Source organism: Cetorhinus maximus, unplaced genomic scaffold (assembly GCF_964194155.1).
Source record: "Cetorhinus maximus unplaced genomic scaffold, sCetMax3.hap1.1 HAP1_SCAFFOLD_457, whole genome shotgun sequence".
Taxonomy (NCBI): Eukaryota; Metazoa; Chordata; class Chondrichthyes; order Lamniformes; family Cetorhinidae; genus Cetorhinus; species Cetorhinus maximus.
Window position 1 is genome coordinate 219,486 of NW_027596401.1, and position 26,560 is coordinate 246,045.

At 53.2% G+C, this 26,560-nt stretch overlaps 1 protein-coding gene and 1 long non-coding RNA gene across 2 annotated transcripts in view; both read right to left on the reverse strand.

Moving 5' to 3' along the window:
• Positions 1-1,047: 1,047 nt before the first annotated feature.
• On the reverse strand, positions 1,048-5,844 carry LOC144673737 (uncharacterized). The gene is made up of 3 exons (XR_013574411.1): positions 5,791-5,844; positions 5,232-5,278; positions 1,048-1,138 (listed from the first exon to the last, which is right to left on the reverse strand). It is a non-coding gene; the product is annotated as an uncharacterized LOC144673737 (long non-coding RNA).
• A 5,512-nt stretch (positions 5,845-11,356) lies between these two features.
• The window catches only part of LOC144673740 (high affinity cGMP-specific 3',5'-cyclic phosphodiesterase 9A-like), a 48,148-nt gene continuing 32,944 nt past the window's right edge, over positions 11,357-26,560 (reverse strand). The window contains exons 10-18 of the mRNA XM_078535441.1: positions 25,137-25,223; positions 21,413-21,517; positions 19,813-19,895; positions 16,390-16,546; positions 15,479-15,592; positions 14,266-14,370; positions 13,197-13,325; positions 12,585-12,793; positions 11,357-11,759 (exon numbers count right to left, since the gene is read on the reverse strand). Coding sequence (XP_078391567.1) covers positions 12,629-12,793; positions 13,197-13,325; positions 14,266-14,370; positions 15,479-15,592; positions 16,390-16,546; positions 19,813-19,895; positions 21,413-21,517; positions 25,137-25,223 — 945 coding nt within the window. The 3' untranslated portion in view covers positions 11,357-11,759; positions 12,585-12,628. The remainder of the gene's footprint in view (positions 11,760-12,584; positions 12,794-13,196; positions 13,326-14,265; positions 14,371-15,478; positions 15,593-16,389; positions 16,547-19,812; positions 19,896-21,412; positions 21,518-25,136; positions 25,224-26,560) is intronic.

A 26,560-nucleotide genomic window follows, 5' to 3' on the forward strand; every position in this document is an offset into this window, starting at 1 on the left:
CACACACAATCGAGCTGCCTATACGCTCAAAGGCTCGAGGCAACTGGGGTTCATCTCAGATTCACAGTGAACAAAGGATCCAGTGTCAAACCCTTTGGAAGTTGCACAAGCCAAGCTCCCTTTCAGTGGGAAAGCTGATCACAGGCCTACCCACCACAGATTTAATATTAACACTGAACCCGGTACCAATTGAGATCGGGGGAGGTGGGGTGCAGTTCCAAATTTATTGCAAACTTGGTGTGCAGGAGCGTTTCCCAATTTCGCACCTGAAAGGTTTTAGACTCTGCCCCTGAATCCCAGACTCACCCCAACCAGCTGAAATAGTTTCCTTCGATCCACCCCTATCTGTTTTCATTAAGGCTGTGAAAACTTTGATAAAATCTGACCTTAACTGTCTAAATTTCAGGGCAGCCGCCCAAGCTTGTGCCTGATCTATCCTCTCGTCTTTAACCCTTGGAGACCCGGTATCATCCAGGGGATTTTACACTGGGCCCCTTCCAAGATCAATACGTCTTTGCGAAGATGAGCCTCGTCCCTGTGACATCGTGAGGCTGATCAAAATAAAATTCCGAAATTGAGACTGAGAGGTTTTTGTTGGGTCGGGGGGCTAAGGGTTAGGGAACTTGAGGTGGGGAGATAGAGTTAAGATACAGATCAGAACAGGTCTGATAGAATGGAAAAACAGGCTCCAGGAATCTGAATGGGCCTCCTCCTGTTGCTGTGTAACAGGCTCGAGGGGCTGAATGGGCCTCTTCCTGTTTTTTGTAACAGGCTCCAGGAGGCTGAATGGGCCTCCTCCTATTCCTGGGTAACAGGCTCCAGGGGATTGATTTGGCCCCTCCTGTTCCTGTGTAACAGGGACGAGGGGCAGAATGGGCCTCCTCCTGTTCCTGGGCAACAGACTCGAGGGGTCTGATTGGAACCCTCCAGTTCATGTGTTACAGGCTCAAGGGGGCTGAATGGGCCCCTACTGTTCCTGTGTAACAGGGTCGAGGGGGCTGAATGGGCCTCCTCCTGTTCCTGTGACAGGTTCGAGGGGGCTGAATGGGCCTCCTCCTGTTCGTGTGTAACAGGCTCGAGGGGGCTGAATGGGCCTCCTCCTGTTCCTGTGTAACAGGCTCGAGGGGGCTGAATGGGCCTCCTCCTATTCCTGGGTAACAAGCTCCAGGGGACTGATTGGGCCCCTCCTGTTCCTGTGACAGGATCGAGGGGGCAGGATGGGCCTCCTCCTGGTGCCGTGACAGACTCGAGGGGGCTGAATGTGCCTCCACCTGTTCCTGAGACAGGCTCAGTTGGACTGAATGGGCCTCCTCTTGTTCCTCTGTAACAGGCTCGAGGGGGCTGAATGGGCCTCCTCCTATTCCTGGGAAACAGGCTCCAGAGGACAGATTGGGCCCCTCCTGTTTCCGTGACAGGCTCGGATGGGCTTGATTGTCCTCCTCCTCTTCCTGTGTAACAGGCACAATTGGGCTGAATGGCCCTTATCTGTTCCTGTGACAGGCTCGAGGAGCTGAATGGCCCTCCTCCTGCTTGTGTGACAGGCTTAATGAGGTTGAATGGGCCTTCTCCTGTTCCTGGGTCACAGTCTTGAGGTGGCTGAATGGTCCTCCACCTGTTCCTATGTAATCGGCTCATGGGGCTGAATGGGCCTTTTCTTGTTCCTGTGTAACAGTCTTGAGGGGGCTGAATGGGCATCCTCCTGTTCTGTGTAACAGGGACAAGGGGGCTGAATGGACCACCTCCTGTTTTGTGTAACATGCTCCAGGAGGCTGAACGGGCCTCCTCCTATTCCTGGGTAACAGGCACCAGGGGGTTAATTTGGCCCCTCCTGTTCCTGTGTAACAGGGTCGAGGGGCTGAATGGGCCTCCTCCTGTTCCCGTGACAGGCTCAAGGGGGCTGAATGGGCCTCCTCCTGTTCCTATGTAACAGGCTCGAGGGGCTGAATGGGCCTCCTACTGTTCCTGTCTAACAGACTCAGGGGTGCTGATCGGGCCTCCTCCTGTTCCTGGGTAAGAGGCTCCAGGGTGCTGATTGGGCCCCTCATGTTCCTGTGACACTATCGAGGAGGCTGAATGGACCTCCTCCTGTTCTTGTGTAATAGGCTCGAATGGGCTGAATTGTCCTCCTCCTGTTCCTGTGTAACAGGCACAATGGGGCTGAATGGGCCTCCTCCTGTTCCTGTGTAATAGGGTCGAGGGGAGCTGAATGGGCCTCTTCCTGACCCTGTGTAACAGGCTCAAGGGGGCTTAATGGGAAACTTCCTGTTCTTGTGTAACAGGCTCCAGGGGGCTGATTGGGCCCCTACTGTTCCTGTGACAGGATCGAGGGGGCTGAATGGAACTCCAACTGTTCCTTTGTAACAGGCTCGAGAGGCTGACTGGGCCTCCTCCTGTTGCTGTGTAACAGGTCCATGGGGCTGAATGGGCCTCCTCCTGTTCCTGTTTAGCAAGCTCGAGGGGGCTGAATGGGCCTCCTCCTGTTCCTGTGTAACAGGCTCGAGGGGCAGAATGGGCCTTTTCCTGTTCCTGTGTAATAGGCTCGAGGAGGCTGAATGTGCCTTTTCCTGTTCCTGTGTAATGGGGACAAGGGAGCTAAATAGGCCTCCTCCTGTTCCTGTGAAACAGGATCGAGGCGGCTGAATGGGCCTCCTCCTGTTCCCGTGACAGGCTCGAGGGGCTGAATGGGCCTCCTCCTGCTCCTGTGACAGGCTCGAGGGGGCTGAATGGGCCTCCTCTGGTTCCTACGTAACAGGCTCCATGTGGCTGAATGGGCCTCCTCCTATTCCTGGGTAACAGGCTCAATGAGGCTGAATGGGCCTCATCCTGTTTTTGTGTAACAGGTTCGAGGGGGCTGATTGGGCCCCTACTGTTCCTGTGACAGGACCGAGGGGGCTGAATGGGCCTCCTCCTGTTCCTGTGACAGGCTCGAGAGGACTGAATGGGCCTCCAACTATTCCTGTGTAACAGGCTCGAGAGGCTGACTGGGCACCCTCCGGTTGCTGTGTAACAGGTTCATGAGGCTGAATCGGCCTCCTCCTGTTCCTGTTAAACAAGCTCGAGGGGGCTGAATGGGCCTTCTCCTGTTCCTGTCTAACAGACTCGACGGGGCTGATCGGGCCTCCTCCTGTTCCTGTGTAACAGGCTCGAGGCAGAATGGGCCTTTTCCTGTTCCTGTGTAACAGTGTCGAGGGGCTGAATGGGCCTCCTCCTGCTCGTGTGACAGGCTCAATGGGGCTGAATGGGCCTTCCACTGCTCCTGGGTCACAGGCTCGAGGGGGCTGAATGGGCCTCCTCCTGTTCCTGTGTAACAGGCTCAAGGGGCAGAATGGGCCTTTTCCTGTTCCTGTGTAACAGGGTCAAGGGAGCTAAATAGGCCTTCTCCTGTTCCTGTGAAACAGGATCGAGGTGGCTGAATGGGCCTCCTCTTGCTCCTGTGACAGGCTCGAGGGGGCTGAATGGGCCTCCTCCTATTCCTGGGTCACAGGTTCAATGGGGCTGAATGGGCCTCCTCCTGTTCCTCTGTAACAGGCTCAAGGGGGCTGAATGGGCCTCCTCCTGTTCCTGTGTAACAGGCTCGAGGGTGGTGAATGGGCCTCCTCCTATTCCTGGGTAACAGGCTCCAGGTGGGTGATTGGGCCCCTCCTGTTCCTCTGACAGGACCGAGGGGGCTGAAAGGACCTCCACCTGTTCTTGTGTAACAGGCTCGAGGGGCTGAATGGGCCTCTTTCGGTTCCTGTTCAACAGGCTCGAGGGGCTGAATTGACCTCCTCCTGTTCCCGTGACAGGCTCGAAGGGGCTGATTGGGCCTCCTCCTGTTCCCGTGACAGGCTCGAAGGGGCTGATTGGGCCTCCTCTTTTTCCTGTGTAACAGGCTCAAGGGGGCTTAATGGGAAGCTTCCTGTTCTTGTGTAACAGGCTCCAGGGGGCTGATTGGGCCCCTACTGTTCCTGTGACAGGATCGAGGGGGCTGAATGGAACTCCAACTGTTCCTGTGTAATAGGCTCGAGAGGCTGACTGGGCCTCCTCCTGTTGCTGTGTAACAGGTTCATGGGGCGGAATGGGCCTCCTCCTGTTCCTGTTCAACAGGCTCGAGGGACTGAATTGACCTCCTCCTGTTCCTGTGTAACAGGCTCGAGGGGCAGAATGGGCCTCCTCCTGCTCGTGTGGAACAGGCTCGATGGGCCTGAATGGGCCTCTTCCGGTTCCTGTTCAACAGGCTCGAGGGGCTGAATTGACCTCCTCCTGTTCCTGTGCAAAAGGCTCGAGGGGGCTGAATGGGCCTCCTCCTGTTCCTCTGTAACAGGCTCGAGGGGGCTGAATGGGCCTCCTCCTATTCCTGGGTAAGAGGCTCCAGGGTGCTGATTGGGCCCCTCATGCTCCTGTGACACGATCGAGGGGGCTGAATGGACCTCCTCCTGTTCCTGTGTAACAGGCACAATGGGGCTGAATGGGCCTCCTCCTGTGTATGTGTAATAGGGTCGAGGGGGCTAAATGGGCCTCCTGCTGTTCATGTGTAATAGGGTCGACAGGCTGACTGGGCCTCCAACTGTTCCTGTGTAACAGGTTCATGGGGCTGAATGGGCCTCCTCCTGTTCCTGTGACAGGCTCGAGAGGACTGAATGGGCCTCCTCCTGTTCCTGTGTAACAGGCTCGAGAGGCTGACTGGGCCTTCTCCGGTTGCTGTGTAACAGGTTCATGAGGCTGAATCGGCCTCCTCCTGTTCCTGTTAAACAAGCTCGAGGGGGCTGAATCGGCCGCCTCCTGTTCCTGTCTAACAGACTCGACGGGGCTGATCGGGCCTCCTCCTGTTCCTGTGTAACAGGCTCGAGGAGGCTGAATGTGACTTTTCCTGTTCCTGTGTAACGGGGTCAAGGGAGCTAAATGGGCCTCCTCCTGTTCCTGTGAAACAGGCTCGAGGGGCAGAATGGGCCTTTTCCTGTTCCTGTGAAACAGGCTCAAGGGGGCTGATTGGGACCCTCCTGTTCCCGTGACAAGCTCGAGGGGGCTGAATGGGGCCTCCTCCTGTTCCTGTTCAACAAGCTCGAGGTGGCTGAATGGGCCTCCTCCTGTTCCTATGTAACAGGCTCGAGGGGCTGAATGGGCCTCCTCCTGTTCCTGTCTAACAGACTCCGGGGGCTGATCGGGCCTCCTCCTGTTCCTGTGACAGGCTCGATGGGCCTGAATGGGCCTCTTCCAGTTCCTGTTCAACAGGCTCGAGGGGCTCAACTGACCTCCTCCTGTTCCTGTGTAACAGGCTCGAGGGGGCTGAATGGGCCTCCTCCTGCTCCTGTGACAGGCTCGAGGGGGCTGAATGGGCCTCCTCAGGTTCCTGCGTAACCGGCTCCATGAGGCTGAATGGGCCTCCGCCTATTCCTGGGTAACAGGCTCAATGAGGCTGAATGGGCCTCTTCCTGTTCCTGTGTAACAGGCTCCAGGGGGCTGAATGTGCCGCCGCCTGTTCTTGTGTAACAGGCTCCAGGGGGCTGATTGGGCCCCTACTGTTCCTGTGACAGGATCGAGGGGTTGAATGAACCTCCACCTGTTCCTGTGTAACAGGCTTGAGGGGGCTGAATGGGCCTCCTCCTGTTCCCGTGACAGGCTCGAGGGGGCTGAATGGGGCTCCTGCTGTTCCTGTGCAACACTCTCAAATGGGCTGAATAGTCCTCCCCCTGTTCCTATGCACCAGGCACAATGGGGCTGAATGGCCTCCTCCTGTTCCTGTGTAACAGGATCATGGGGCTGAATGGGGTCCTTGTGCACTGTGTAACTTTCTGGAGGGGCTGAATGGGCCTCCTGATCCTGTGTAACAGGCTCGAGGGGCTGAATGGCCCTCCTCCTGTTCCTGTGACAGGCATCGAGGGGGCTGAATGGCCTCCTCCTGTTCCTGTGTAATACGCTCGAGGGGCTGAATGGCCCTCCTCCTGTTCCTGTGACAGGCATCGAGGGGGCTGAATGGGGCTCCTGCTGTTCCTGTGCAACACTCTCAAATGGGCTGAATAGTCCTCCCCCTGTTCCTATGCACCAGGCACAATAGGGCTGAATGGGCTCCTCCTGTTTCTGTGTAACAGGCTCAAGGGGGCTGAATGGGCCTCCTCCTGTTCCTGTGTAACAGGCTCGAGGGGGCTGAATGGGCCTCCTCCTGTTCCTGTGTAACAAGCTCGTGGTGCTGAATGGGCCTCCTCCTGTTCCTGTGTAACAGGCTCAAGGGGGCTGAATGGGCCTCCTCCTGTTCCTGTGTAACAGGCTCAAGGGGGCTGAATGGGCCTCCTCCTGTTCCTGTGTAACAAGCTCGTGGTGCTGAATGGGTCTCCTCCTGTTCCTGTGTCAAGATCGAGGGGGCTGAATGGGCTCCTCCTTTTCCTGTGTAACAGGCTCGAGGGGAATGAATGGCTTCATCCTTCTGTTATGTTCTGATGTTTACGATGAATCTGGAGGCAGTAGTGTGGGTCAACATCCTGGGGGGTTACCATTGACCAGAAACTGAACTGGACCAGCCATATAAATACTGCGGCTACAAGAGCAGGTCAGAGGCTGGGAATCCTGCAGCGAGTAACTCACCTCCTGACTCCCCAAAGCCTGTCCACCATCTACAAGGCACAAGTCAGGAGTGTGATGGAATACTCCCCACTTGCCTGGTTGAGTGCAGCTCCAACAACACCCAAGAAGCTCAACACCGTCCAGGACAAAGCAGCCCCACTTGATTGGCACCCCATCCACAAACATTCACTCCCTCCACCACCGACGCACAGTAACAGCAGTGTGTGTACCATCTACAAGATACACTGCAGGAACTCACCAAGGCTCCTTCGACAGCACCTTCCAAACCCACGACCACCGCCATCTAGGCCAAGGGCAGCAGACACATGGGGAACACCACCACCTGGAAGTTCCCCTCCGAGCCACTCACCATCCTGACTTGGGAATATATCGGCCGTTCCTTCACTGTCGCTGGGTCAAAATCCTGGAACTCCCTCCCTAACAGCGCTGTGGGTGTACCTACACCACAGGGACTGCAGCGGCTCAAGAAGGCAGCTCACCCACCACCTTCTCAAGGGGCAGCTAGGGGTGTATAATAAATGCATCATTAGGGGCATCGAGGGCAAGAGCAGGGGGGTTATGCAGAATTTATTTAAGACATTGGATAGACCTCAGCTGGAGTATTGTGTACAGTTCTGGGCGCTCACTATAGGAATGATGTGAACACATTGGAGGGAGTGCAGAAGAGGTTTATGAGAGTGGTTCCAGGGATGAGGCACTTCAGTTATGAGGAAACATTGGAGATATTGGGACTGTTTTCCTTGGAGAGGAGAAGGCTGAGAGGAGACGTGACAGAAGGTTTCAAAATCATGAGAGGGATCTGGACAGAGTAGATAGTGAGAAGCTGTTCCTGCCCCTAAACGGATCGACAAACCAGAGGGCTCGGTTTTAAAGTGTGTTTTGCCAAAGAAGCAAATGTGAGGTGAGAAAAAACCATTTTTCACACAGCGAGTAGTTAGGGATTGGAATGCGCTGCCTGGAAATGTGCTGGAGGCAGGTTCCATTGATGCATTCAAGGGGGCATTGGATGGTTATTTCAATAGAAACAACGCGCAGGGTGACAGGGAAAAGGCAAGTTAAAATGCTCAGAGAGATGACGTGGGCCCGATGGGCCGAAAGGCCTGCTTCTGCACCATTACAGTTCTGTGGTTCTGTGACATCCACATCCGGTACATGAATCAAAACACGTGTGGACGATTGCGAAGAGAGAGGGTGCTCATTCAGCCTTCGTTTTGTGCCAGTTATCGCACTTCCCCTTCGTATCCTGTGGTGCGCAGCGATATTATATATATATCTCGATGTAAGAGAAAGGGCAAATGCCAACGATGCTGACAAGCAAAACCCTTTCACGGAAAACTAAAGCCTCAGGAAACACCTGATGTGGTTTGTGGTGCTGACGATCTCACTGCAGCGTCTGCCATCCAACGTGCTTGGGCCCAGAACCAGCGGCCTTGACCCACTCTCAGTCACTCCTCCACCGTGAAGCTGTGTGGTCAACACCAAGTCCGCGGGGTGGAGTGCAAACTCCGATGACGCCACTCGCAGTGAGGGAGCAGCCGCAGAATGGAGGGGGCGCTGCACTGTCGGAGGGTCAGTACTGAGGGAGTGCCGCACTGTCGCAGGGTCAGCGCTGAGGGAGTGCTGCACTGTTGGAGGGTCAGTACTGAGGGAGTGCTGCACTGTCGGAGGGTCAGTACTGAGGGAGTGCTGCACTGTCGGAGGGTCAGTACTGAGGGAGTGCTGCACTGTCGGAGGGTCAGTACTGAGGGAGTGCTGCACTGTCGGAGGGTCAGTACTGAGGGAGTGCTGCACTGTTGGAGGGTCAGTACTGAGGGAGTGCTGCACTGTCGGAGGGTCAGTACTGAGGGAGTGCTGCACTGTCGGAGGGTCAGTACTGAGGGAGTGCTGCACTGTCGGAGGGTCAGTACTGAGGGAGTGCTGCACCGTCGGAGGGTCACTACTGAGGGAGTGCCGCACTGTCGGAGGGTCAGTACTGAGGGACTGCTGCACTGTCAGAGGGTCAGTACTGAGGGAGAGCCGCACTGTCGGAGGGTCAGTACTGAGGGAGTGCTGCACTGTCGGAGGGTCAGTACTGAGGGAGTGCTGCACTGTCAGAGGGTCAGTACTGAGGGAGTGCTGCACTGTCGGAGGGTCAGTACTGAGGGAGTGCCGCACTGTCAGAGGGTCGGTGTCTTTCAGGCAGAGCCTTCCAGATCACAACAACTCGCTGTGTGTAAAACAAAATCCTCCTCATCTCCCCCTCTGGTTCTTTTCCCCGATTCTCTTCAATCTGTGTCCCTCTGGTTACCGACCCTCCTGCCCACTGGAAACACTTTCTCCCTCATCGACTCTATCCAAAACCCCCTCCTGATGTTGAACGTCCCGATTCAATCTCCCCCCTTAACCTTCTCCGCTCCGAGGAGAACGATCCCGGCTTCTCCCAGTCCCTCCACACGGACTGAAGTCGCTTCATCCCCTGGGAACCATTCGAGTGAATCTCCTCCGCCTCCCCCTCCAAGCCTCTGGCACCCTCCCTGAAGTGTTTGCTGTGCTCTGAATTGGACACAATCCTGCAGCTCGGGCTGACGCAATGACTCATTAATGGTTTTACACCAACTTCCTTATTCCAGTAACCTGCGCTGCTATTAATAGAGTCTAGTCTCCTGGCAGATTTATCCAGTATTATGGAATAACCTGTCTATCCTGGACTGCGCTCATTTACTCAGCGAGTTGCTGTGATCTGGAGGGTCGGTGGAAGCAGATTCAAGAGGAACTTTCTAAAAGTGGGAGGGGGGGAATTGGAGAAATACCCCAAGGGGAAAAAATTTAAGAGGGCTGCGGGGGGGTGAAGGAGCGGAGAGTGGGGTCTACACTGGATAGACCTGTCAGAGGGCCGGCAGAAGCGCGATGGGCTGAATGGCCCCCTCCCGGCGTTTCCGCGACGTGGCCAGGGAGGTGCAGGGTCAGCCACGTCAGGGACAGCAGCACCGTCTGGCACTGAGTTGAGTGGTTGCGGAATGACTGTGCGCTGCAGCACTAGCGAGAGGCTTCAGTGACCAGCTGGAGTCAACCTTCAATGGAAAATGTCACGCTCGTCTGAGATATCATTACCGGACGAAAACAATCGACCACGTGGGGCCACCCAGCCTCTGCAGCTTTGCTGAAGGGTATCACTATTTGAAACTGCCCGTGAAAGATACAATCTGTGCGATGCGAGGCGGGAGGGCGAGAATGAGGAAGTCTTGCTGCAGTTCTCCAGGCCCTGGGGCGCTGGGCACAGTTTCAGCCTCCTCGCCTGAGGAAGGATGTACTTTCCACAGAGGGAGTGTAAGGGAAGGTCACCAGACCGGTTCCTGATCTGAGAGGTAACTGGTTGGTGGGGCTGGGGGGAGGGGACGTTTGTCCTATGAGGGAGAGATCGAGAGGAGTGGGCCGATATTCCCCGGAGTTACGGACAATGGGAGGACATCTCATTGCAACATGTAAAAACCCCCCCTCGGAGGGTTTGACAGGCTCGGTGCGGAGAGGCCGTTCCCCCCCACACACAACAACCTCCCCACAACCCCACCCTGGCTGGAGAGTGTAGAACTTGGGGGGGAGGGGCCGGGTGTCAATATTTCAAAACAAGGGGTCGGCTATTTTGGACGGAGTCGAGGAGACATGTCCTCACTCGGAGGGTTGTGAATCTTTGGAATTCTCTCCCACCCCGCCTCAGTGGCTCCTTCACAGACCTACAAATTCACACCCTTAAATCACCCCCAGGATAGGTGCAGCACGGGGTTAGATACAGAGTAAAGCTCCCTCTACACTGTCCCCATCAAACACTCCCAGGACAGGTACAGCACGGGGTTAGATAAAGAGTAAAGCTCCCTCTACACTGTCCCCATCAAACACTCCCAGGGCAGGTACACCACGGGGTTAGATACAGTGTAAAGCTCCCTCTACTCTGTCCCCATCAAACACTCCCAGGACAGGTACAGCACGGGGTTAGATACAGAGTAAAGCTCCCTCTACACTGTCCCCATCAAACACTCCCAGGACAGGTACACCACGGGGTTAGATACAGTGTAAAGCTCCCTCTACACTGTCCCCATCAAACACTCCCAGGACAGGTACAGCACGGGGTTATATACAGAGTAAAGCTCCCTCTACACTCTCCCCATCAAACACTCCCAGGGCAGGTACAGCACGGGGGGTTAGATACAGAGTAAAGCTCCCTCTACACTGTCCCCATCAAACACTCCCAGGACAGGTACAGCACGGGGTTAGATACAGAGTAAACCTCCCTCTACACCGTCCCCATCAAACACTCCCAGGACAGGTACAGCACGGGGTTAGATACAGAGTAAAGCTCCCTCTACACTGTCCCCATCAAACACTCCCAGGACAGGTACAGCACGGGGTTAGATACAGAGTAAAGCTCCCTCTACACCGTCCCCATCAAACACTCCCAGGACAGGTACAGCACGGGGTTAGATACAGAGTAAAGCTCCCTCTACACCGTCCCCATCAAACACTCCCAGGACAGGTACAGCACGGGGTTAGATACAGAGTAAAGCTCCCTCTACACTGTCCCCATCAAACACTCCCAGGACAGGTACAGCACGGGGTTAGATACAGAGTAAAGCTCCCTCTACACCGTCCCCATCAAACACTCCCAGGACAGGTACAGCACGGGGTTAGATACAGAGTAAAGCTCCCTCTACACTGTCCCCATCAAACACTCCCAGGACAGGTGCAGCACGGGGTTAGATACAGAGTAAAGCTCCCTCTACACTGTCCCCATCAAACACTCCCAGGACAGGTACAGCACGGGGTTAGATACAGACTCTGCTTCTCTTTATTGTGTTTGAAGCTGGGGGCGCGGGTTGTCGAAATCTCAGGTTTCCCGTGAACCAGTCTGAGACGTGAAGGCTTCGTTTCCGCGGGCGACAGTTCGGTTGTGGTTCCTGGGAACCTGATGGTGGGAGCTGGGAGAAGCGGCCGCTGCCTTCGAGGAGGTTGGTTCTCCGTGCGCTGAGCGCTGAATGAGCACTGGTTTGAACATGGAGTCCGCGTCACTGTCCCAGACGTACAATATCCACCGCCAAAGGCTGGAGCCAGTTGACCGTTATCCGTCCAATAGGATTGGTCCGTGCTGGGGTAGCAGGTATGCAGCGGGCTTTGCTGATTGGACATTCCCCGGCGTTGAGAATCTCGCCTCCTTCCTCCACACGCAGCTCCTGACAGATGAAGAAGATAAGAGGAGCATTAATTCACGTTTGAAAGGGCGAGGGTTTTTGCTCCCTGGCTCTCTGGGTTAGTCTGGAAGAGGGGACCCTCAAAGCCGAGAGGTTTCGAAGGGTGGGACGGGCTCCTGGGGGATCAATAGGTTTTATTCTGTCTCCGGCAGACAGTTCGAATCCTGGGCACGGCGCTCAGGATCGAAGAGTCTCAGGGAGGGAATTGGAATGAGACTGGAACTGTGCACAGTGCTCCCAGTGTGGTCTAACCAAGGGATGTGGAGACCGGAACTGTGCACAGTGCTCCCAGTGTGGCCTAACCAAGGGATGTGGAGACCGGAACTGTGCACAGTGCTCCCAGTGTGGTCTAACCAAGGGATATGGAGACTGGAACTGTGCACAGTGCTTCAAGTGTGGTCTAACCAAGGGATATGGAGGCCAGAACTGGGCACATTGTTCTGATTGTGGTCTAACCAAGGGATATGGAGACCGGAACTGTGGTCAGTGCTTCAAGTGTGGTCTAACCAAGAGATATGGAGACCGGAACTGTGGTCAGTGCTCCCAGTGTGGTCTAACCAAGGGATATGGAGACTGGAACTGTGCACAGTGCTCCCAGTGTGGTCAGTGGAGACCGGAACTGGGCACAGTTTCTATACAAGTCTCTGCTCTTCAAGCTTAGACAATCACCCCAGCGTTTCATTTCCTTTTCAATGACCTCATTAAGCTGCGATTGTACTTTGAGTGGACCTGTGCCTCTGTATCTGTGGATCCACCTGATGGTCCACCTCATTTACCGTGCTCATTACGAAAGGAGTGTGTGCCCACCTTAATCCTCGTGGTCATGCCTAACCTGGGTGTAACGCGCTCCTCTAATCCATGTCACACGCTTGGAGCGAGAATGATGCTGAAGTCAGCTCCGAGCGGAACTCCTGCGTCGCTCTGCTCTGCGCTTCCATCGGCCGGTTCAGCTCCTCGTAACGGTCTCTCGACTCCCTCAGGGGCTGAACCATCACTTCCTCGAGTTGCGAGAAGAGCTAAAAGGAGAGGAGAGCTTCCGCAATCAGTGATCCCGCTCGATATCCAGGCCTCGAATCTTCACCAGGTTTCCCAAAGGGGCCAGTAACATTCAACCCTGCTTCCCAGGAGGACGATCGAAGGTAATGTCACTAACGCAGGCGTGAGGGAAGGGCAGCCAAAGGCTCAGACAATGGGTTCGGTTATTAAGGAGCATCTTAATGGGGGAAAGAGGCAGAGAGAGAAAGGGGGAAGGGCGGAGAGGTTTAAGGGCGGAATTCTACAGCTCCGGGGCCCCCCAGGCAGCTGAAGGCCCGGTCGCTGATGGTGGAGCGATGGGAATTGGCGGGATGGTCAAGAGGCCGGAATTGGAGACACCTGCCCCTGGTGCATGGGCAGAAATTGGGCCTTCGTTGCCATTACCTTGGACACTGTCTCGAACATGGGAAGAAGAACGAATTTGATGAATCCAATTTGCACGTTGGGTTTGGTGACCCTGTCTCTGTCCATGAACGAAGACACAGGCAGACCCTCCGATTTCTCCCTGTCACTCTGGAAAATAGCCAAACAAATCAGTGCAATAAAGGCTCAAAAGTTTCATGTTACTAACCCTCTGAGAGGAAGGTTGGACTTGTCCCTTAAAATGTACCCTTCCAGGGTCTCTTCACATCCAACTGAGAGGCCAGCGCTCCCCCAGTACTGACCCTCTGACAGTGCAGCACTCCCTCAGTACTGACCCTCCGACAGTGCAGCACACCCTCAGTACTGACCCTCCGACAGTGCGGCACTCCCTCAGTACTGACTCTCTGACAGTGCGGCACTCCCTCAGTACAGACCCTCCGACAGTGCGGCACTCCCTCAGTACTGACCCTCCAACAGTGCGGCGCTTCCTCCAGACTCTCACTGGGGCAGTGTCCGCCTGGAGTATGAGGCTCATGTCTCTGGAATGAGAGTCGGACGCACAGCCTCTTGACTCACAGGCAATGGGCCAAGGATTAATGGACACTGCCTTGAACATTGACAGACAGTAATTCCTGCCCTGAGCAGTGTAGCCCCCAATCAGGACACCCCATACCCGCTCACCCACTTGGTCAGCAAAATGAGAGACGGCGGCGCATCACAGTCCAGGTAAAATCGCCACGATTGCGCACACCCATTGAAGTATTCCCTTGTTCAATTGTTCCGCGCGTCGATTGCCTGAGGCTGCTGAGCGATCCCCGCTCGCAGTGCTTGATGGTTTGAGCCCGGGCGTTGACTCCGAGCCAAGGGAAGAGAGGAGCTGTAGCAAGCTGAACAGCGGCTAGCGGGGCGCGGGTTGGGCGTTTTAGCATTGTAGCGACAGTCAAAGCTGCGTCGGGATCTGCCGCGCTCCACGGAACCCGTGTCGTCTCTGCCGCGCGCCTCGAGGCGAGTCAAAGATACAAGGTCGGCGGGAGGGGAGGTCAGGTGGGGTTGCTGAGAAAGATACGCGGTGAAACGCCAAGCCACCCACCTGCATAAAATATTCCTGTAGGAGGCAGTCCACCCAGGGCTCAGAAACCTCCATCGGCCGCACCTCGTTGGAAATGTCGCAGCATTTTATCAACGTCTGCTTCAGCTGGCGGAGAGAGCTCAGTGAGAGGCGGTAAACGGCTGGCCCTTTGTCTCCCCTCCCACAGGTCCCTCCCCTGTCGGCTGCACCGGGACACCTGCCCTCCTCTCCCCTCTGCCCCTCTCTTCCCCCTCAGAGGAGGCGCCACCAGTAGAAACCACCACCGCCCCCCCATTCCCAGGGTCCCAGAAGACTGTCCGATACCCGGAAGGATCCACACGGTCAAAGAGCACCTGACTTCCAAGGACTATCCGCAATTGAGCCCAAATTGTCGGGGGGGGTTCTGCGTGGATAACAAGGTGAGGTTTGCACAATGCTGGTGAACACACATTCACAATCAATTCCCTGATTCCCCTTCCAACGCCCAAGAACCCGGATTGCTTTGGATGTCCATGCTGAGCATCTCACGTTTGGAGCACTCCCTCAGTACTGACCCTTGGACAGTGAAGCACTCCCTCAGTACTGACCCTCCGACAGTGCAGCACTCCCTCAGTACTGACCCTCCGACAGTGCAGCACTCCCTCAGCACTGATCCTCCGACAGTGCAGCACTCCCTCAGTACTGACCCTCCGACAGTGCAGCACTCCCTCAGTACTGACCCTCCGACAGTGCAGCACTCCCTCAGCACTGATCCTCCGACAGTGCAGCACTCCCTCAGTACTGACCCTCCGACAGTGCAGCACTCCCTCAGCACTGATCCTCCGACAGTGCAGCACTCCCTCAGTACTGACCCTCCGACAGTGCAGCACTCTCCCAGTACTGACCCTTGGACAGTGCAGCACTCCCTCAGTACTGACCCTCCGACAGTGCAGCACTCCCTCAGTACTGACCCTCCCACAGTGCTGCACTCCCTCAGTACTGACCCTCCGACAGTGCAGCACTCCCTCAGTACTGACCCTCCGACAGTGCAGCGCTCCCTCAGTACTGACCCTCTGACAGTGCGGCACTCCCTCAGTACTGACCCTCCGACAGTGCGGCACTCCCTCAGTACTGACCCTCCGACAGTGCAGCGCTCCCTCAGGACTGACCCTAGTTGGGTCCACTAACTCACTATGGTTTTTAGCACCTCAGATGGTAACCCAGCACTCCAGGTAAAACCTTCCTCAATACTCACAGATCGGAGATGGCCCTTGTTCTGGTATTCAAAGTTGTCGACACACTGGGTGAATTCCTGCATGATTTCCTCATGTCTGGCCATGTCTGTGGCCAGGATTAGCTCAGTGATTCCCTAGATCAAGAGAGAGCCAGACATCAGGTGACCTATTGCACACACAGAACCTATGTCGTATAACCCTCAGGTAAAGAAAAACTCCCCTGTGTAATAGGATGGATGGGCTGAATGGCCATCCCCTGTTCCGATGTAACAGGTTGGAGCAGCTGACTGGGCCTCCTCCTGTTCCTGTGTAACAGGCTCGAGGGGGCTGAATGGCCATCCCCTGTTCCTGTGTAACAGGCTCGATGGGGCTGAATGGGGCCTCCTCCTGTTCCTGTATAACAGGCTTGAGGGGGCTGAATGGCCCTTCTCCTGTTCCTGTGTAACAGGCTCGAGGGGGCTGAATGGGCCTCCACCTGTTCCTGTGTAACAGGCTCGAGGGGGCTGAATGGGCCTCCTCCTGTTCCTGTGTAACAGGTTCGAGGGGGCTGAATGGGCCTCCTCCTGTTCCTGTGTAACAGGCTCGAGGGGGCTGAATGGGCCTCCACCTGTTCCTGTGTAACAGGCTCGAGGGGGCTGAATGGGCCTCCTCCTGTTCCTGTGTAACAGGTTCGAGGGGGCTGAATGGGCCTCCTCCTGTTCCTGTGTAACAGGCTCGAGTGGGGCTGAATGGGCCTCCTCCTGTTCCTGGGTAACAGGCTCGAGAGGGGCTGAATGGGCCTCCTCCTGTTGTATCCTCCTCTACGAATGTTTAGGACAGGCTGTCGGGTAACATTGACGATAAGATGCGCCCCCCCCATTCCTCACACATCGATATCTTACCATCCTGGGGCCCACCCACCCAGAATGTTCTTATATCAGCTCTAACCTACCTCCTGGATCTGTTTGAAGAGTTCAGGGTCGGTGTTCCCGAAGATGTTACACTCTGGGTCAGAGAAGATTTGGAAGGCAACAGCACAGTGATGGTTCTCGAGGGGTGAGATGTTGTTGTAGCGGATTGCCAGCTTGGTACAGGCGTTAATCTGGTATCTGTTCGAGGAAGCGAGCGGTGTTTTAGTGCTGGGGTTCATTACCAATTCTGAGTTTAGCCCCCTCCATTATCCCTTATGAATCTCATTTATAGATACTGTCCTGTCCCTAAGCACGTATCGGGGCCTGTTACACAATAACAAGATTAGGCCCAATCACCTCCCTCGAGCCTGTTACACAGGAACAGGAAGAGGCCCATTCAGCCACTCAAGCCTCTTGTACAAGAGCAGGGAGAGGGCTATTCAGGCTCCCTGAACCTGTTACACAATAAGAGGATTAGGCCCATTCACCTCCCTCGAGCCTGTTACACAGGAACAGGAAGAGGCCCATTCAGCCCCCTCGAGCCTGTTACACAGGAACAGGAGGAGGCCCATTTAGCCCCCTCGAGACTGTTACACAGGAACAGGAGGAGGCCCATTCAGCCCCCTCGAGACTGTTACACAGGAACAGGAGGAGGCCCATTCAGCCCCCTCGAGACTGTTACACAGGAACAGGAGGAGGCCCATTCAGCCCCCTCGAGACTGTTACACAGGAACAGGAGGAGGCCCATTCAGCCCCTCTCGAGTCTGCTCCCTCACTCACTAAGATAACGGCTAATCCGATGGTTGCCTTCCCTCCACCCTCCAGCCTGATCTTCATGCCCTGGGCTCCGTTGTCAATCACAAAGCTAACTCAGCTTTGAATATCTTGCATGGCCCGGCCTCCGGGGCTCTCTGGGGAGGAGAGATCTACAGACCCACGACCCTTTGAGAGAGGAAGTTCCTCCTCCTCTCTCGTCCTGAATGGGAGACGCCTCGTTTTTGACGCATGTCCCTCAGTCACCCTTCCCACACAATGGGCAACATCGTAGAACCATAGAAACATTGTGGTGCAGAAAGAGGCCATTCAGCCCATCGTACCTGCACCAGCCAACAAGAAGAAGTAATAGAAACTAGCCGCCCGTCTTAATCCCGCTTTCCTGCCCCTGGTCTGTAGCCTCACAGGTTCCAGCACTTCAGATGCAGATCCAAGTACCTTTTAAATGAATTAAGCATTTCAGCCTCAACCACCGATTTAGACAGTGAATTCCAGACACTCACCACCCTCTGGGTGAAAAGGTTTTTCCCTCATGTCCCCTCTAACCCTTTTACCAATCGCCTTAAATCGATGCCCCCCCCCTGGTCATTGACCCCCTCAGCTAAGGGAGACTAGTCTTCACTGACTACGCTATCTCGGCTCCTCATAATTCTGTCCACCTCAGTTAGGTCACCCCCCCACTTCAGCCTCCTCTGTTCTGAGGGAAACAAACCCCAGCTTATCCAGTCTCTCCTCATCGCTGCAATTTTCCAGCCCTGGCCGCATTCTTGTAAATCTCCTCTGCTCTCTCTCTCTCTCTCTCTCTCTCCAGAGCAATGATGTCCTTCCTGTGATTGTGGTGACCGGAACTGTACCCAAAACTCCAGCGTTTTATACAGTTCCACCCTCACCTCCCTGCTTTTGCATTCAATACCTCGCCCAGTGAAGGAAAGCAGCCCACACGCTCTCTTGACCACCTTGTCCACCTGTCCCTGCCACCTTCAAGGACCCTGTGGACATGCTCCCCAAGGTCTCTCACTTCCTCAGCCCCTCTCAGCATCCCCAACCCCACCTGACAATTCCACTTATCCGTTTCAATAAAGATCATCTCTCATTCTTCTAAACTCCAGTGTGCACATGCCCGGCCTTTCTAGTATAATGCCTACTTCAGCCCTTTATCCCTTTATTTTCTCATGACACGCAATTCCGCTGGAGAACAGAATGATGCGGGGAAAGGGTTCACGAGACAGGGGGAAAAAAAAAGACAGACTTGCATTTCCCTAGCGCCTTTCCCCACCTCAGGACGTCCCAAAGCTTTTCAGGGCCAACGAGGGGCTTTTTTCGAAGCGAGGTCACTGTCACAATGTAGGATTCGCGGCAGCCAATTTGCGCACAGCAAGATCCCACAAATGGCCATGTGATATTGGCCCAGATTGTCTGGTTTTTTTTTTAGTGGTGTTGGTTGAGGGATAAATATTGGCCCCAGGTCACCGGGGGGAACTCCCCCACCCCCTCCTGCTCTTCTTCCAAATAGTGGCCGTGGGATCTTTCACACCCGCCCGAGAGGGCAGACGGGGGCCTCGGTTTAGTGTCTCATCTAAAAGACAGTGCCACACTCCCTCAGTACTGACCCTCCGACAGTGGAGCACTCCCTCAGTACTGACCCTCTAACAGTGTGGCACTCCCTCAGTACTGACCCTCCGACAGTGTAGCACTCCCTCAGTACTGACCCTCCGACAGTGTAGCACTCACTCAGTACTGACGCTCCAACAGTGCAGCACTCCCTCGTTACAGACCCTCCGACAGTGCGGCACATCCTCAGTACTAACCCTCCAACAGTGTGGCACTCCCTCAGCACTGACCCCTCCAACAGTGCGGCACTCCCTCAGTACTGACCCTCCGACAGTGCGGCGCTCCCTCAGTACTGACCCTCCGACAGTGCAGCACTCCCTCAGCACAGACCCTCCAACAGTGCAGCGGTCCCTCAGTACTGACCCTCTGACAGTGCGGCACTCCCTCAGTACTGACCCTCCGACAGTGCAGCGGTCCCTCAGTACTGCCTCTCTGACAGTGCAGCACTCCCTCAGCACAGACCCCCCGACAGTGCAGCACTCCCTCAGTACTGACCCTCCGACAGTGCAGCACTCCCTCAGTACTGACCCTCCGACAGTGCAGCACTCCCTCAGTACTGACTCTCCGACAGTGCAGCACTCCCTCCGTACTGACCCTCTGACAGTGCAGCACTCCCTCAGTACTGACCCTCCGACAGTGCAGCGCTCCCTCGGTACTGACCCTCCAACAGTGCAGCACTCCCTCCGTACTGACCCTCCGAGGGTGGGTTTGAAACCAGAACCTGCTGACTCTGAAGCAAGAGTGGGCATCCCCTGAGCCAGCGACACCAGCCGTTTAACCATGTGGCTTGTTGGCGTCTTTATTGTTTTTGTATCATCGTGAGTGTATCGGGATGAATATGGTTACAGCCTGCGGACTGGACAGACCATGGCTGCGGCCAATCATCACCCAGCGACAGTGACGTCACTGCTCGGGGTCAACCTGCTTCCGCTCCCCTGATGACGGGGCCAAGGGTCAATGTCATCCAGCGCACGTAGGAATCCCACTGGACAACGACTCAGCGTCCCGAACTTGGACACTGTCCCCTCACACACCGGGACAGGGATGGCGCCACTTAACAACTGGGCAGCCGGACTCACGCATTGTTGTAGCCGGGATGGTCCAGGTCATGACACACAGCCGAGGTTATCAGGACTACGATGTCTAGCATGCTCAGCTTGTCCTGTGGAGGGATAAGGAGAAAGTCAAGTTCTACAAACATTCCAACGTTCCAGTGAACGCAAACTGGAGGAACAGCACCTCATCTTCCGACTGGGCACTTTACAGCCTTCCGGACTGAATACTGAGTTCAACAATTTCAGATCATGAACTCTGTCCTCCATCCCCACCCCCTTTCCGGTCCCCCTTTTTCCCAATAATTTATAATTTTTTAACAAATATATATTTTTCTTTTCCCACCTATTTTGAAATTTATTTCGATCCATTGTTTCATCTCCACCTTTTAGCCCATTTCGATCCCTTCCCCCCACCCCCACCCCCACTAGGGCCATCTGCCACTAGCTTGCTACCCTTAATGTCCCCATTAGCACATTCTTAAGATAATATCACCACCGTCAACACCCCTTTGTCCTTTTGTCTATGACTTCTTGGGAATCTCTTCTTGGCCTCCACCTATCACTGGTGCTCTCTTGTCCCACCCCCTTCTACCAGCTTATCTTTCATCTCATTTCTCTATGTCTTAGTTCTGATGAAGGGTCATACGGACTCGAAACGTCAACTGTATCCCTCTCCGCAGATGCTGTCAGACCTGCTGAGTTTTTTTCAGGTATTTTCGTTTTCGTTTCAGATTTCCAGCATCCGCAGTATTTTGCTTTTATCTGCAAATATTCGCTTGGTCAAATCAGAACTTGAGTTTTGCTGAGAAGAGAGACATTCTGCCCAAGCTTTGCGACTTTCACTCATCAGGACAGGTTTGCAGGAAAACCCGACTCTCAAAGGGAGCAACAATTTACACCGCACGAGAATAAAAGGCGCCAGTTGGCACATAGGCCGCACTCCCTGACCACATCTTGTCCCTTCGGCCGTTCGCCAAAGGCAGAGGTCCGGCCATGTCCGTCCAGGCCACACTTGCAAAACCCAGAGCATTTTATACCTGACATTAGATGCGATTCCGCTCTTGGACAGCACTTACCGACCAATCCCAAGCGCGCCAGCCGTGACGCTAACAACCAATTTCAGGGGATCAGTCGGGCTCTGCAATGTGGCTCACTTATGCTTGCTAGAGGCTACGTGTATTCGTACACGGGGACCTCTCCTCTGCAGGCAAAAGGAACATGTCCAGGCGTTGCACCTTTTTTTGACAAAAAAAAGCCTGGCCGGGGAGGGTGGGGGGGCGGTGGGGGGGTGGGGGGAAACAACAGTTCCCTGGGTGCCTTCTGCCTGGCAATGTCTAAGCCAACCCGAGTTAACTTGTCAACCGATCAGCAGCGTTTTCTCATGCAGTATAAATTGTTGTGAGAGTTTGAGATTTGGAATTCTCGCGTCTGTCCTGATGAGTCTAAGATGAAAAGCTTCGACAACAGGTGTCTCTTTTTTTCAGCGAGACCAAAGTCAGGTTCACTGGAAATTCCAATGTGGGGGTACAGTAGGGCCCTCCCTCGGTACTGTAAGGCCGAATGCCGCTGGGATCCAAACGAGAGCGCAGGATCTCCGGGTCTCATCCAGCTCTACGAGACCCACCTTGAGGTTGCACAAGTGGATCATCCCGTGCATCATCTGTGTCACGCAGAAACAGTGCCTCAGATTGTGGAAGGGGTTGTCCCTGTAATTCTCCTGGATGCAAAGCTGCAAGAGAGGGAAAGAAAACATCAGGTCCGACGCACAGAAAGAGGCCATTTGGCCCATCTGCTCCGTGCTGGTGTTCCTGCTCCACACCAGCCTCCTCCCACCCACCCCCCCTCTCCATCTCACCCCATCCCCATATCCTTCTGTTCCTTTCTCCCCCTCGCGTGTTTATCCAGCTTCCCCCTTAAACACATCGACACTATTCACCCCGACCACTCCCTGTGGGAGCGAGTCCCACATTCTCCCCACTCTCTGGGTAAAGAACTTTCTCCTGAATTCCCCATTGGGTTTATTAGCGACGATCTTATAATCGATGGTCCCCCTAGTTCTGGTCTCACTCCGACAAGTGGAAACATCTTCTCTACGTCTACCCCATCGAAACCCCTTTCACCATTTTAAAGACTTCGATCAGGTCACCCCTCCCCTCAGCCTTCTCTTTTCTAGAGAAAAGAGTTCCAGCCTGTTCAACCTTTCCTGATAGTTATAACAAAAGGGTTGAGGGAGTGTTGTAGCTTGGCCAAGTCGCCTATTTGTAAGAGAGTTGATCTGCCGGCAACTTTCTAAGTGGAAACATTCGGTTTATTTAGCCAGAGGCAACTACACGTGTGCTTTCAACTCCATCTCTATCTCTGCACTGACTGTGGAGGTAGCCCGTGCTGCTAATACATTGGATAACACAGATCATGTGATCTTACATCACAGGATTATTCTTCAAGGCACAGTCCAACGTTTAACCAAACCATAATTACCACAGGAAGCGGCCTGGGTCGTCCTTTACTTTCACCCACTGATCCAGGGGTAGGCCCGAGGAGGTGATGAGTTTAACTCAGTCGTATGTTCACTGATCTTGGCCTCCAGTCCAGTCATTTCACCATTTCAAAATTCTCATCCTTCTTTTCAACTCCCTCCATGGATTCACACTTCTCCCTCTCTCTGTAACCTCCTCCAGTCCCTACAACCCTCCCTATCTCTGAAACATCCTCCAGCACCTACAACCCTCCCTATCTCTGTAACCCCCTCCAATCCCTACAACCTTCCCTATCTCTGAAACCTCCTCCAGTCCCTACAACCCTCCCTATCTCTGAAACCTCCTCCAGCCCCTACAACCCTCCCTATCTCTGTAACCCCCTCCAGCCCCTACAACCCTCCCTATCTCTGTAACCTGCTCCAGCCCCAACAACCCTCCCTATCTCTGTAACCTCCTCCAGCCCCTACAACCCTCCCTATCTCTGTAACCTCCTCCAGCCCCTACAACCCTCCCTATCTCTGTAGCCTCCTACAACCCTCCGAGGTCTCTGCGCTCCTTCAATTCCGGCCTCTTGACCATCCCCCGATTCCCCATTGCTCCACCATTGGCAGCCGTGCCTTCAGCTGCCTGGGATCCCTGAGCTCTGGAATTCCCTCCCTAAACCTCTCCGCCTCTCTCCTCCTTTAAGAAGGTCTTTAAAACCGAGCTCTTTGACTGAGTTTTTTGTTACCTGCCCCTAAGATCTCCTTGTGTGGCTTGGAGTCAATTTTTTATTTTGATAATCACTCCTGTGAAGCACCTCAGGATGTTTTACTCTGTTAAAGGTGCTAAATAAATGCAGATTGTTGTTATTTCATAACAAAGAGAGAGAGAGAGTAAGAGAGACAGAAATCATAAGGAAAATAGAGGGAGAGTGAGAGTAAACTGGGGGATAGAAAGAAAGAATACACAGCCAACAGACACAGAGGGAGAAAATGCAGAGAAAGGGAAAATGGAGAGAGCAAATTTGGGGAGAGTTGGATAAACTTGAGAGAGGGAACTCAGGAAAAAAGGTGTTGAATGGGGCAATAGTCTGGCTGATACATACCAGGCAGCGTTTCAAGGTTAAGGTCAGGGTTACTGTCAGGGTTAGGGTTCAGATTAGAGGCAATGTTAATGTTAGGGTTAGGATTAGGGTTAGGGTTACTGATACAAACCAGCCAACGTTTCAGGTTTAAGGCCATGGTAAGTGTTAGGGTTAGGGGCAATGTTAGTGTTAGGGTTAGGGTCCGGAGTAATGTTAGTGTTAGGGTTAGGGTTCGGAGTAATGTTACTGTTAGGGTTAGGGTTCGGAGTAATGTTAGTGTTAGGTTTCAGATTAGGGCCAATATTAGTGTTAGGGTTAGGGTTCGGGGCAATGTTAGTGTTAAGGTTAGGATTCGGTGTAATGTTAGTGTTAGGTTTAGGGTTAGGGGCAATGTTCGTGTTAGGGTTAGGGTTTGGAGTAATGTTAGTGTTAGGGTTAGGGTTCGGAGTAATGTTAGTGTTAGGGTTAGGGTTCGGAGTTATGTTAGTGTTAGGGTTAGGGTTCGGAGTAATGTTAGTGTTAGGGTTACGGTTCGGAGTAATGTTAGTGTTAGGGTTAGGGTTCGGAGTAATGTTACTGTTAGGGTTAGGGTTCGGAGTAATGTTAGTGTTAGGTTTCAGATTAGGGCCAATATTAGTGTTAGGGTTAGGGTTAGGGGCAGTGTTAGTGTTAAGGTTAGGATTCGGAGTAATGTTAGTGTTAGGTTTCAGATTAGGGCCAATATTAGTGTTAGGGTTAGGGGCAGTGTTAGTGTTAAGGTTAGGATTCGGTGTAATGTTAGTGTTAGGGTTAGGGTTAGGGGCAATGTTCGTGTTAGGGTTAGGGTTTGGAGTAATGTTAGTGTTAGGGTTAGGGTTCGGAGTAATGTTAGTGTTAGGGTTAGGGTTCGGAGTTATGTTAGTGTTAGGGTTAGGGTTCGGAGTAATGTTAGTGTTAGGGTTAGGGTTATAGTTAGGGGCAGTGTTAGTGTTAGGGTTAGGGTTCGGTGTAATGTTAGTGTTAGGGTTAGGGTTCGGATTTATGTTAGTGTTAGGGTTAGGGTTAGTGTTAGGGTTAGGGTTCGGAGTTATGTTAGGGTTAGGGTTTGGAGTTATCTTAGTGTTAGGGTAAGGGATCGGAGTAATGTTAGTGTTTGGGTTAGGGTTTGGAGTAATGTTAGTGTTAGGGTTAGGGTTTGGAGTAATGTTAGTGTTAGGGTTAGGGTCCGGAGTAATGTTAGTGTTAGGGTTAGGGTTTGGAGTAATGTTAGTGTTAGGGTTAGGGTTCGGAGTAATGTTAGTGTTAGGGTTAGGGGCAATGTTAGTGTTAGTGTTAGGGTTATGGTTAGAGGCAGTGTTAGTGTTAAGGTTAGGGTTCGAAGTAATGTTAGTGTTAGGGTTAGGGTTCGGAGTAATGTTAGTGTTAGCGTTAGGGTTCGGATTAGGGGCAATATTAGTGTTAGGGTTAGGTTTAGGGTTACTGATACATACCAACCAGCAATTCAGTGCTTGGGTTTAGGGATTTCGGGGTTTAGGGGTTTAGAGTTTAGGGTTTAGGGGTTGGGGGTTAGGCATTAGGGTTAAGGTTAGGGTTACTGATACACACCAGCCAGCATTCAGGGTTAGGAGTTAGGGTTAGTTTTAAGTTAGGTTTAGGGTTAGGTTTAAGTTAGGGTTAGGGTTAGGGTTAGGGTTAGGGTTACTGATACACACCAGCCAGCGTTCAGTGTTAGGGATTAGGGGTTAGGGTTAGGTTTAAGTTAGGGTTAGGGTTAGGTTTAAGTTAGGGTTAGGGTTAGGGTTAGGGTTAGGGTTACTGAAACATACCAGCCAGCGTTTCAGAGTGATGGCATTGATGTTGAACTCCTGGACCAGTCCAAGGTCGTGGTACATATACTCAATGCAACTCAGCATCTGTGGGATGATTGGAAACAAGCATCGTTAATGTTCATCCACGTTCCTTCAACAACAGATCGTACATTCTACCAGAGGGCATCTAATGATGTATCCCTGGGGTGAGGGGGATTGGCCCATGAGGAGAGATGGAGGAGAATGGGCCAATATTCCCTGGAGTTTAGAAGATTGAGAGGCGATCCATTTGAAACATATAAAATTCTCAGAGGGTTTGACCTCTCCCCATAATGTTTCTGCAGTAGCTGCCCCAAGCTTTCCTGCATATCTCAGCACGTAGTCCTGGACCTTGGAAAGTGCCAGTCTGCACCCCCACACCCCCTCAGCCCTGGCTGCATGACTGACAAGGAACGTACACTGTAAATATCAAGTGAACCCCGATTGTGTAGAGGTAGCGATGAGTGGGGAACACACTATTATGGAGACTGTTGTGACCCAGCAGTTGGAAAAGGCTGAGTTATTTAAAATCCCAGAGGGAAACTTTAAACAACTGTCATAACCTATATTTCCCAGTGGAATGTGTGAGATGCAGCTCTAAATTCAGGAATAAGACCACCAGGTCTCGAGATGGTTTTATATCAAACTACATGAGACATTTATTAATTTGCACAAGTTAAACATATGCACATGGTACAAACTAGTATTATCATAACTTTTTAACAAATTCCCAAACTAATCTCCTCTAAGACAACCCATAGACCTTAAGCAGACTCCAGGCAAAGCATTGTCACCTCACAAATTCCAAATGAGGTTCCTTTCACTGTGGTTCCTTTGCAGACAGGTGTAGGCTTACAGCTGCTTTGATGTTACAAACCTCTGCTCTACACACACAAAACTGCTGAAGTTATACCCAGCGCTTCTCTTTGGACGTAAATTCTCACTGTATCCTCAGGACCTTTGAACTCCTCTCGTGGTATCAGTTTCATGAGTTATGTAAACATTGCTTGATTTCCCCTAGCGAGGTGCGAGATTTCACTCCCACTCTTGACTGTTCTGTTCAACAAAATGCGAATGTGACCTCTACCTCTGTTTCCATCTCAAAACCACTATACTTCAAAGCGCTCAGGCTGGATGGCTTTAGTCCAATTAAAACAGACACACACATAGACACACCCGCTGGCTAAACCTCTATTTAAAAAAAAAATAACTTCCAATAACATGATACACATTAATAGCTTCATGACAGGACAAGTAGCGTTTTGCAGCGTGGTGAGGTTGAAATGTTTTGTAAGGTGCTTTTGCTAATTTTATCATACGTTTTTTTGGACTAAGAGGTGCTCCATGCCCCTATTGATAAAAAACCCGGATCCCGTATGGATTATCAATCAGCGCTCTCAGCC